We start from the raw sequence: 12667 nt of genomic DNA, 5'->3' as shown, positions 1-12667 counted from the left end.
GGATATACCATAGGATATATATTTCAGTGGATATTTCAGTTGGATGATGTTTTGAAGACTACAACAACTTAACTTTTGACTGGCATGAGTTTAAAAAAATTAATCACCTTTTAAAAGTGTTCTTTCAATATACTGACTTAATTTCCATTCATTAGTGAATAGTTAAAAAGGTCAAAGGAAATAAAAGCATTGAACATGAATCCAATGACCTTTACTTCAGAGATGCTTTGATTTGAGACTTCAGGAAAAACAGCTAGAAATAAAACCACAGACTAATAATTAAAATATCAGACATGAAATGATGAAACCTGAGGGCTTCATGGGGTGGAAGCTACTGTAGTATTATGCTGCAGGGATATATAACGTCTGAAACTTCATGCACCCATGTTTTGTTTTGCATTTTCAACCCCTCCCCTCATTTTCCCCTTCAACCCCAGTCCAAACTGCCATATTGTCCACATTTGGAATAACCCAACAAGTTATTACTTGTCGTCTTATCGCAAGTGACATGAAAGGGTGCAGTTGTTTTACCTCCTCAGTCATCCAGAGCAACGTCAAGCCCCAGGCTTAATAAACAGTGTAAAGCCTTAAAACACCTCATGTCCCTTTTACTTGAACGGAGTTAGCACCACTTCTAAACTATAGAACTTCCTGATCTAAGTTTCCAAACCGGACCTATTTTAAAATGCCCCACGTCAGAAAGAAATCATTCCACTAAAACCTATTCCACAGGCAGATCCTCCATTGATTATCAAATACAAACATTTATATCAAGTTTTTGTATTTTCTTTCCATGAGCTCACAAGATCAATTTGTAAAGTAGTCTGCCAAGGTTTCCAATCACATTTGGCTGTATTTGCCCATAAACATCTGCTCCTTATATTATAGATAAATAATATAATATTGGACAATTTTCTGTTTTTCTTTTCCATTTAAAAAAATTGATTTCATATGGTAAATAATGACTACTATTACAACAGAAACATTCTAGAAGTTGCCTATCTTTAAGTTGATTGCACGCTTAGCATTTGAAAGCCCAGTTTCTCCAACACACTAAGTTTATACTGCATTAGATTTCAAAATGTAACTGTCACATTTTAAGCCTCAGTTTGACGTTTTGAAAGACTTAGGAATCAAATAATGACAGAAATAAAACCTTAAATTAGATTGCTAATATCACCAAGTCTGCACATGTTCCCATCACCAATGCTCATGCTCCGCTGACCCCCTGGATATCAGTGAACACAGATGGGCCAGGCTGCCGAGATCTGCTTTGCCGCTGCCGCCTTCCAACTTTCCAAAGTGTTTTGCGCCCAAAGCCTAAATGATTGCACATTTCAGTTGAATTTTGAAAGTTAAAATAACTCAAATGAATGAAACCTGCAGTGGCCATTGACTTTTGCATTAAGCAAACTTTTAAATCCCCCTTTTTTGCGGCACTGAAAAGGGTGATATTGGCAAAGTTTACCAACGTGTGCTCCCCTTTGCACATCTCTATAGCAGAGTTCTCTCTCTCTCTCTCTCTCTCTCTCTCTCTCTCTCTCTCTCTCTCTCTCTCTCTCTCTCTCTCTCTCTCTCTCTCTCTCTCTTTCTCTCTTTCTCTCTCTCTCTCTCTCTCTCTCTCATTTGTGAAGGAACTTGGAAGGAAGAGTGTGTGAAGCGTTTGTTTAAAGCACAGCTGCCAGGTATCTTATTTCACGTAGGTCATGGAATACAAAGGCGGGCAAACGTAATGGGCAGAATCAACAAATATTCATAGATCTGGTTAACATGTCATAGCGCAGAGAACCTGAAGTTCCTGGGAGAGTCGGGAGCTGGGGTTTTTTTGTTTTTTTTTTCCGTTTCTAATCATGTATTTTTCTTTTCAGCAACTGACAAGTCATCTACAGAAACACTATGACGTGCTGATGGAGTTTGAAAAGGCAATTAAAAACTCCCGCAAGCTGGAGAGCCTGTGCAGGGACTTTGAGCAGCAAAAGGTGTGCTATTTGCCCCTGAATACATTCCTTCTCCAGCCTTTGCACAGACTAATGCACTACAAGCAGATCATGGAAAGGCTCTGCAAACACTACTCCCCCAATCACGTGGACTTCAGGGATTCCCGAGGTGAGGCGAGGGTTAAACTGGAACGGCAAAACCATTGGCGGCATGCTGATACGTTAGGCTTGGGACATAGTGCCTTTAACAGTGCTGAGGCGCACGTCAGGGGGCGGGCCAGTGACGTCATGGAGCTGGTTCGCCCTCATTGGGCGAACCGCTCACGTGACCGGCCCTGCGCTCCGGCAAGCAGGGAAACCTCAAGACTCGTGAGACACACGCTTCCGCAAGCGTGCGGAAGCGTGCGCGAGCCCCTGCTAAAGCCGCTTTCATTGCGGCTGCAGGAGCTCAGTGCCGAGCAGCAGCGCGCCTCAGCACAGGTCAGTGCATAAGCGCTGACCTTGCCCGAGGCCTTAGATAGTCTCGCTTTGTAAAATATATTGGAGGAGATGCGAGTAAGGAAAGCGCTTGATTTTACCATTGTAAAGTTTGCTTCGCTATTTAAAATGTGTTAAAGGAAGGCCCAAAAGCGCAGCTTCTAACAGCACAGGAATTCTTCATGGCAAAGTAAAGATACAGCGGCCGTTATTCGAACATATCACGGAGCTGTTTTCGTGTGCGCTGCTATACTCCACGCGGCCAATCACCCGGTTGATTTGTTTGAATTTCAAGGATCCCGATTTCTTCGGGTGCAATTCCTTGTGTTTCCGTGGCAGAAATGAATGAATTCTAAGGTGTTCAGTACTGTGTCACTTTGCAGGTGTTTAAAAACCAGAACACTAAAATGCCCTTTTCTGCACTCGATAAAACACGAGTCAACACGCGGTAATGACACGCCATGATATGGGTATTCCGAAGTATAGAACACGCAGTAATGACACGCCATGATATGGGTATTCCGAGGTATAGAACACGCAGTAATGACACGCCATGATATGGGTATTCCGAGGTATAGAACACGCGGTAATGACACGCCATGATATGGGTATTCCGAGGTATAGAACACGCGGTAATGACACGCCATGATATGGGTATTCCGAAGTATAGAACACGCAGTAATGACACGCCATGATATGGGTATTCCGAGGTATAGAACACGCAGTAATGACACGCCATGATATGGGTATTCCGAGGTATAGAACACGCGGTAATGACACGCCATGATATGGGTATTCCGAGGTATAGAACACGCGGTAATGACACGCCATGATATGGGTATTCCGAGGTATACAACACGCGGTAATGACACGCCATGATATGGGTATTCCGAAGTATAGAACACGCAGTAATGACACGCCATGATATGGGTATTCCGAGGTATAGAACACGCGGTAATGACACGCCATGATATGGGTATTCCGAGGTATACAACACGCGGTAATGACACGCCATGATATGGGTATTCCGAGGTATACAACACGCGGTAATGACACGCCATGATATGGGTATTCCGAGGTATACAACACGCGGTAATGACGCGCCATGACGTGGGTATTCCGAGGTATACAACACGCGGTAATGACGCGCTATGACGTGGGTATTCCGAGGTATACAACACGCGGTAATGACGTGCCACGACGTGGGTATTCCGAGGTATACAATACACGGTAATGACGCGCCACGAGGTATACAACGCGTGATATGTTCGAATAACGGCCGCTGCATCTGTATAAACAACACGTGAGGTTTCCACAATGCGGACTTCATACCTTACTGAGCAAAGAATGGCGCTGTGATGTCACGGCGTTGCACTGATCAAGAATGCATTCCTTATCACTTAAAGCGGTTGTTCTACAGCTCACAGTTTAGCCATACTGTATGTTACAATACGGGTGGATGGAAATTTGCTGGAAAATGTTATCTTTTAAAAATGTGGAAATCCGTGAACACTTCGTTAATGTGGTGATTTTTCAAATATTTCAAAACTGCGCCACCTTCAAGGATGCACTATGACTGTAAAACCTCTTAATAAGGGACTGACTTTGTGAAACCATACCCCACTTATCCTATGTACATAAAAATATTATTACTGTGGCAGGGCTTATATTTTTAAAATAAACCAAATGCTTTTTATATTACATATTTAGGATAGCATTGCAGTGTGACATTTAATATGTTTTATGTACAATTATATTTAAAAGAATTGCCAAATATACAATTGTTAGTAAAATAATCCACCATTGCTACATTATTATCGGGGAACCACTGATTACCTCACACGGTGCCCAGGTTGAAAACCACTGTCTTTAATGTGTGTTCTTTGCTTTCAACAACAGCAACAATCCCGCCTTTCCATTATGGTGAAATCTCCTAGAGTAAGTTGTAAGTTAAAGGTGTGATTCCGCCAAGGGTGGTTTTGTACTAGGTGGGAAGCAGAGAGTCTCGGGGGCTGAACCACTTTAATTTGTCCCGGGGTCCCGCTGCTTCCCGAGACACTTAGGTAACACCCCTACCCCACCCCAGCATGAGGGATAGGGTGTACAGTGAAAAGGGAGTAAGAACAGTCTCTGTAACTTTAAACAGGTTTGGGACCTGAATAAAGGATATTAGTGGTCAGCTGCTCACCTGATTGTGTCAACAGGACAGGCTTTAGGATCTTTGCAGGGCTGTTGGATCCGTGCAGGCTTGTGTAAAGGAGTGGTGCAGAATAAAAGGGCGCCAGGAACTTTTAACTTGAATTTATGAGAGCAACAACTTAGGCATCAACAGGACAGGTTTTCAGCAGTTCCAGTTCCATACTTCTCCTTCCCTCTCACCATGAGACTGATGGTGACTTATCTCCTTTTAGAGCCTTTTTCCCAGCCATGTCGCAGATCCAGCCCATTCACTGGAAATCACTGGACCCATCCTGCAGAGGGGAACTCTCTGCTACTGTGGTGTCGGATTCTTTAAGTATCTTAACTGTAAGGATGTTACTGAGCTGAACACAGGTCTCCCCTACTTAAGAGCCTGCCTGTCAGTTTCCGTGCTTTAGGGACAAATCTATCTTATAGGACACTTCCCTAACTGAGGAAACGATAAAAGGAATACTAGCCTGGAGACCTCCTGAAGTCCTCCTGGATGGTAAGGGGATCCTTCTGATGTTAAATGGAGTCTGAGTACAAAATGGTGGGTCCCCACCTTTTATACCATGGGGTGGGAACAATATTCTACCCTAGTATCTGGGCAGAATATATGTTGCAACCTGGTCACACCATAACCATGTGACATTGCTGGCAGTTTCTAGAAGTAAACGCTAAGGCCGAGTTCAGGGTGGATGCTGCAGCCGCTAGCGTCCGTGCGCGCCTCTGCCGCATGATCCTGCAGCCCAGCGATCTGTGCCTTGGCTGCAGGAGTTGGGCCGCGGCGTTTGGGGGGCGTGGCGGGGGGGCATGGCGTGTCGAACGTGTCACGGAACTGGTTCGCTGAACCAGCTCATGTGACGCGACTGCAGCCCCAAAAATCATTTTGGGTTGCAGCGGCAAAAAGTAGCAGCATCAACACTGTACTTTGCCACCGGTGGAGATTTCAGTTTAAAAACTCCCACCGAACAACCCGAAATTGCGACGGACGTGCACGCGCGAGCGTCACGTAGCATCCACCCTGAACTCGGCCTAACACTTTCCCTCTAAAAGGCAACATTACAGTAACAGTGTGACTAACTCACATGTACTGAGGCCTTGTGAGGATGTAACCCCTACACTGCCTGCAGCTACCAGGGCTGACATGCAGGGACAAAGACATTCTAGCAGGGTGCTATACATATTTCTGAAGGTGCCCTAGTACCGTCTAGTCCAGGGTGAACAATATGGCAGTTAAAAGGTACAGTATCTCTCTGGCCCATAGAAAGTCGCAAAGTTATTGATTCAAGACCTTTTAAACCTGCATGAAGAACCAGGGCACTTTCCAATGTATGTGTATCCAGAAACCCCCTGCTGAAAACCTAGGGAGGACATTTATTCCCCCCATGCAAATGTTCCTTTAATGCAATTTTGAAAGCATGCTGTGCAGAAAAATGTTATGTTCTCCTCATCATTAACTGGCAAAGGTTTCCATTTTGAATCTGTGCTGTCCTGCTGCTTTAATGTTGTGCAGCATTCTAATTCTCTTGTATAATGCAATACAGGTAGTCCTCGCTATCCAACGTTTCACTTTACAACGAATGGCATATCCAACGCTTTACAATGCAACCCTATGGGCTGTATTTCGACGCCTGAATGCGTTACCCATCTCTCACCGGCACTGATTAACATGGGGCTCACTTTACAACACTTTCACTATCCAACGCTACTTCCAGAACGGATTCCGTTGGATAACCGAGGACTGCCTGTATAGCTTTTCGTGAAGCTTGCATTTATGAACAATCGTTCTGATGTTGAAACTTGAGTGAGGTATTAAAAATGACAGAAACCGTACTTCTCAGATATCCTTACATTCTTGTGTTTTTATTTCCTGCAGCCGCTCTGGCAGAGATTTCTGAAATGGTCGCTCAGCTTCACGGCGATATGATAAAGATGGAGAATTTCCAGAAGCTGCAGGAGCTCAGGAAAGATTTGACGGGCATTGATAGTGTGGTGCTCCCAGGAAGGGTAAGCAATGGCTGCCATGCTTTTAAAAAAGGGTTTGCTTAACCCTTCAGCTGCCAGCGGGTCCCGCAATATTTTTGCTGGCCCCTCTGGCAATGAAAGGGTTACCTACATTTTCATTTAACTGAATAGAGATTTATTCTGTTAAATGAAGGGTGCAAGTAAAAATTAAGATCTCTTCTAGAAAGAATTGTTAAAAAAATAAATAATAAAGTTCTATGTCTGTGTCCTCCATTACCTACATATTAATATCACTGGGTAAATTCCTATACAAGATGTATGGAGATGGCAGAATTTGCTGAAATTTGCCACGCGGGTTTTGAAAAATCGCAAGAAGTTGGTTTGAACTTTTAAACTGAAAATACCTTATCTAGCAAAAGTGTCCACTTTTGCAGGCGAATCTAATAAAAAAAAATAGTTGACCTTTTGTAGCTGCAAGTAGCTAAAAAAAATTTTATCCCTTTATATAGTTTTTGTTACCAATTTGTAAACTTTTTTTTTTAAAACAAAATGCGGTATTTTTTTATAGAAGATTTGGTCAGCATTTGAAAATGCAAAAAACGCAGTTTTCGTGGCTAATTATTTACCCATCACTACGTATATACATGTCTTGCCTTGATAACTTACCACAATATCATGATGTACAACTCATATTCAGATTATATTCGCGTAAAACTTAATCTGCGATACAGCATATCTGGAGAAGAAACGAACGAGGTCTGGAACATTTGTGTAAAACTACATTTCTCATGGGTTACCATGCTGATCCATTGAAAGCCATCCCAACCTGCACTAATCACCACCTAATTCCTGTTGCGCTTATGAGCAGGTTCATTTTCTGGCACCGTGGCATGATATAAACAAGGGCCCGATTTTGTTATGGAGGGAAATAACATGCGCTAAAAGTTATTTTCACAAACCTAACTTTTTCCTTCTGCTTTTGATTCTTTGTATTTCCAGGAGTTCATTAGGCTTGGTAGTTTAAGCAAGTTATCTGGGAAAGGCTTACAGCAGCGCATGTTCTTTTTGGTAAGTCTGTTGAATTGTTTGCAGTAAATAAAGAAGTATAATGGGTACCTTGTCAACACGCCCTTCAATCTTAATAAATAGGAGTAGAAGAAGCAGCATATTACAATATGTAATATGAAGCCTTGGAATAGTCTTGTTTTTCCAGAGCAGATTTAGGGCTGTATGTGGGGATTTAGGTCTTTCTACAAATATTTTTCCCACTGAAAGTGTGCTTAAAGTCCGGCGTCTAGCATAGCCAAGTCCTACTCCATGCAGAAATAAGAAAGTCCGGCGTCTAGCATAGCCAAGTCCTACTCCATGCAGAAATAAGAAAGTCCGGCGTCTAGCATAGCCAAGTCTTACTCCATGCAGAAATAAGAAAGTCCGGCGTCTAGCATAGCCAAGTCCTACTCCATGCAGAAATAAAAGTGGGTTCAGAGAACCTGAGAAAGTAAATGCAATAACACTGCACCTCTTTTCCTTCCAGTTTAATGATGTTTTGCTGTATACAAGTAGAGGACTGACTTCATGCAATCAGTTTAAAGTCCATGGGCAGCTCCCCCTCTACAGTATGACGGTGAGTACCCTTTTTTCCTACTTGCTGCACTGCAGTTGGTATTTTAGCATTTTAAGCGCTGTAGGGCAGCGGTGCGCAAAATGGGGGGCGCAAGATTTTGGGGGCAGGGCGCAGGCGGTTGCAGAGGTCCCGCACTCTTCCCCAAGGCATTTCAATTAAATGCCGGGGGACTGCGCGAGGCCTCTGCAACCTCTACTTACCGGGATTCAGCCGGCTTCAGGGCGCGTTACCATGGCAACATGGCATCAAATGACGTCATGGTTGCCCTGCAACGTGACGTCAAATGACGACGCGGGTCATGTGACATCACACGAGCCCCGAGGTAAGGAGTGGGGGGCCAACGGAGGAGGTAAGGCAGGGGGGGGAGGGAAGGCACTGCAAAAAAAAATTGCGCACCCCTCCTGTAGGGCATTGCAACATGGATGTATATTTTTATTTGTATAGGGCCAACGTATGTAGCACTTAATAAAAAAAAAACTGAGAATACAAGTATATGAAACCTACTGTAAGAGCACATGATAAGAAAAGGCATCCCTGTCCCAGGGAACTTACACATGCAATAGCAATACAAAAGGATTCCCAGTTCTGTCAAAAATACTTCCTTGCACTCTTCACTTGCGTAAATATATCACCCGCAGTTCTTCTACGCAGGTATTCTGGTCATTGCTGTGTGATAGACGTGGGAATATGTTGAAGAGTGGCAAGTTTTATTCATCTGTTGTCAAATCGATCAAAATAAACGGGCAGTACAAAGTATTAAACCTGCTGTACTGTATGACTTACTTTTCATGGTTGTGAAAATGCTGTGGTGGGTTTCACAAACGGACAGTCTTTCAACCACTAAATAAATATTTAACTGTTTACTTTATTGTCTGCCTTTCAGATTAAAGAAAGTGAAGAGGAATGGGGGGTTTCACATTGCCTCACATTACGAAGTCAGAATCAAGCACTAATTGTTGCTGCCAGGTAAGTTCCAGAAAGAGCTTGTGCAAAGCAGCACCAGGGGATAACATCACTTGCCTGGGGCTAGTTAGCTTTACTTTTTCAACGGGGATTTTCCACTTCAGAAACCACTATATTAATTACGCAGTTATTTATTTCTATGTTATAGTTGGAACGTAAATTTCACCAAACAATCTTCTACTTTCTGTTGTAGAAGTTATACACTTGGCTTCTGCAAAACCAAGTCACACGTATATTTTTCAGGGAACCCCCAGAAACCATGTATTGACTCCTATAGCTTGCTAACTGGTGTCTAGGCCAGTAGTGTTACTATAAATGGTGGGAAGCATCTGACAAGCCAGCCCCTTCATATCTGTATTATATTTGAGGCTTTTTCTTGTGACAAGGGGGATTCTATATTTGCTGAAACTAATACACACACCATCTGAAGTACGTCCGTATTTTGTATGATAAATATAGGTTCACACTCGCATTGCTCTTGAGAGGTTACTACTAGTAGATTGTATCATTATTGTTAATGAATGTATATGGGGCGTTTCTTCCTAGTTCTCGTGCTGAGATGGAAAAGTGGAGTGAGGATATTCAGATGGCCATTGAACTGGCGGAAGAAACCGGTGGTCCTGTCCCAGAGTTCTTGGCCAGTAGCCCCCCTGATGGTAGTAAGTAAACCGATTTACTGGCTGAACGAGTGGTCAACTTTATAGGTTTTGGGGTTTATAAATGATAGCTATGCAGCTGCAGTACTAAGGGATTAATATATGATGCTGGCTGTAAATCTCCTCTGTGCTCACATAAAAAAAGTCATCACTCACTTGTCCTCCAGTATTTTGTAAACAAAGATCAAATTACCATCCTGCTGTGTACAGTATTACTATACACAAGAGACTACAGATACCGTTTCTGTCTCTGCGCACAGTTTCTCCTTGGGACCTGCTTTGATTTTGACATTTGTCCATTCCAATTGCTGTCCACACAGCTACCCAACAAGCCACATTGCTGTCAGCAGTTGCTTCCCAGTTTATTAGTTACTTTCGGGCCTCTTGGCCAGAGCTCAAGAGCAACTTGCAGCATGCTTCATGTTTACGTTTCCCTTAATTGAGCATTAGTTTGGACATAGAAGTGGCTTGTGGAATTTAGAGGAAAACAAGAGATCGAGCGCAAAAATACTGTATATAAACACTGTGTATACTTAGTAATAAATGTTCCTGATGATTGGTAGATAGTCCTATGGATGGTGCCGCAAAGGATGTGGGCGTTCGATCCAAATCCACTGTTGTAGTAGCAAAGAGGGGGGTACGATGCGCACTCTCATCCAGTTCAATAGAAAAAAACAGAAGAGAACACAGAGAGTGTAATACTATTATAAATAAATAAATGTAGAAGATATGGTGATATTACTCACATTTTATGAGAGTAATACAGGCATGTCGGTTGTTTCAAAGTAACCAACTTATAAGGGGTGATGCGTCGTCACTGGAAGGGCAGGATACTCCCGGCAAAGGACAGGAGAGGACACAGGGACATTGAAGTAAACTTTATATAGAATAATGATAAAAAATAGCAAACACTTACAAGTGAGCAAGCTAGCGTAGTCAGTCAGACCCTCAGCGTCAGGTAGAACCTTTGTGGTGGCATTTCGACAAACGTGACTTCTTCAAGGGGCATTCTAATTGAAGAAGTCATGTTTGACGAAACGCGTTGGGCTACACTGCAGAGACTGAGCATTGCTTGCTGAACCAGATGAAGTGTGAAGGATCACCCAGGACATTTGTACCCTTACACCAGGTGCCATTATGTGGATGGCCACCACGAAGGCCACATCCTGGTGCATGGATGGAAGTAAGCTCAGATTAAGACGAGTCTGACATGATTTCCACTTGATATTATCCATAAACCACTTGCCAATTCATTTGGTTTTGTTCAACAATTTAGCAAAATGTAATGGTAAATATTTCAGTGAAGATTTATTGTTGTGGTTTATATAGTTAAGAGCTTTCTGTACATTGGGGGTAACAAATCGACCCATTCGCTGGTCGTGGCCAACAAAGCGTGGCTGTGTGTTCTCATGGTATATACAGATGGGTCTTGCATAATAGTATGCAAAATAGTTTTAAACCATGTAATGTGCCTTTCTCTAACTTTTTCTGTCCCTTTCTGCACGACAATTGTTTTATTAATATTCACATAAAAGGATCACTCGGCTCGCTTTTTCTCTCTATTAAAATAACCCTTGAGGCAAAGCCGGATACAGTTTCTCAAAAGAATGTGAAAGAATAATAAAAGTAGAAGAGCTGCCAGTGACGCCGTGACCAAGATCACATTGGTCCTATGCTGTGATGTCCGCTCCGGTCTGGTGGCCCCTTGACTTTGCATTGTGTTGCTGGCCCTTTTGATAGTTAAAGAATTCCCATCTGCGCCTCTCCAATATTTCACTGCAAAAGGTGTCCAATTATTACAATGCGCATTCACATTTTTCCTGATGTGAGTTAAATTGCTGCATAATGATAAACTGCTTAACTGCTTGTCAGAGTTCTGTTAATGAACGTTTTGACTTGGAGATTCTTGTTCCTGCATATGGCGCCTTTTCTATACAAATCTGCCCTTTCTGTGCATGTCAGAGTCCCCCGAGGAGTCCCCTGCAGATCAGGAGTCTGAGGATGATTTGACTGCATCTCGCACATCTTTAGAACGGCAGTCGCCTCATCGTGGGAACACTACAGTCCATGTTTGCTGGCACCGAAACACGAGCGTCTCCATGATTGATTTCAGCTTTGCTGTTGAGGTACAGTATATACCTGGAAACAGTGAGAGTATAGTATTTATGGAGTGAGTGTTTGTGTACAATAAGTGTATATATGTACAGATGCAGCGGCCGTTATTTGAACAAATCACGGCGCCGTTTTCGTGTGCGCTGCTGTATTCCACGCGGCATTAACGCCGCCAATCGCCCCAGGCACACGTGTTTATCGCGGTTGCTTTATTTGAATTTCATGGATTGTGTGCAATTAAATGCAATGAAATGAATGAATTGTAATGTGTACAGTACTGTGTTACTGTGTCAATTTCAGGTGTTTAACAGCCAGAACACTAAAATGCCATTTTCTGCACTCGCGTCTTAAGGCGGTACGGTTGGAAGAGAGAGGGTGAGAGAGAGAGAGGGTGAGAGAGGGTGAGAGAGACACAGAGAGGGTGAGAGAGGGGGCGAGAGAGAGAGGGGGCGAGAGAGAGAGAGGGGGTGAGAGAGAGAGGGGGTGAGAGAGAGAGGGGGTGAGAGAGAGGGGGGTGAGAGAGAGGGGGGTGAGAGAGAGGGGGGTGAGAGAGAGGGGGGTGAGAGAGAGGGTGAGAGAGAGAGGGTGAGAGAGAGAGGGTGACACAGAGAGAGGGTGAGAGGGTAAGAGAGAGAGAGGGAGAGACACAGAGAGGGCGAGAGACAGGGGGATTGGGGGGGGTGATTGGGTGATTGGGTGGTGGGGTGATGTGACACTTCTGGTATCCTACACACACACACACACTCTCT

General features: G+C 43.5%; 1 protein-coding gene across 5 annotated transcripts in view; it reads left to right on the top strand.

The window, feature by feature from the left end:
• The window catches only part of FARP1 (FERM, ARH/RhoGEF and pleckstrin domain protein 1), a 232135-nt gene that overhangs the window by 208571 nt on the left and 10897 nt on the right, over positions 1–12667 (top strand). For all 5 annotated transcript variants that reach the window (XM_075590818.1, XM_075590819.1, XM_075590822.1 and 2 more), the window contains 7 exons: positions 1869–2106; positions 6475–6605; positions 7563–7631; positions 8098–8187; positions 9071–9153; positions 9697–9809; positions 11769–11932. In XM_075590818.1, coding sequence (XP_075446933.1) covers positions 1869–2106; positions 6475–6605; positions 7563–7631; positions 8098–8187; positions 9071–9153; positions 9697–9809; positions 11769–11932 — 888 coding nt within the window. The remainder of the gene's footprint in view (positions 1–1868; positions 2107–6474; positions 6606–7562; positions 7632–8097; positions 8188–9070; positions 9154–9696; positions 9810–11768; positions 11933–12667) is intronic.

The sequence above is a fragment of the Ascaphus truei genome, chromosome 3, assembly GCF_040206685.1.
Source record: "Ascaphus truei isolate aAscTru1 chromosome 3, aAscTru1.hap1, whole genome shotgun sequence".
NCBI lineage: Eukaryota > Metazoa > Chordata > Amphibia > Anura > Ascaphidae > Ascaphus > Ascaphus truei.
The sequence above is the reverse complement of the archived record's forward strand: the minus strand, read 5'-3'. Positions and strand labels throughout refer to the sequence as shown.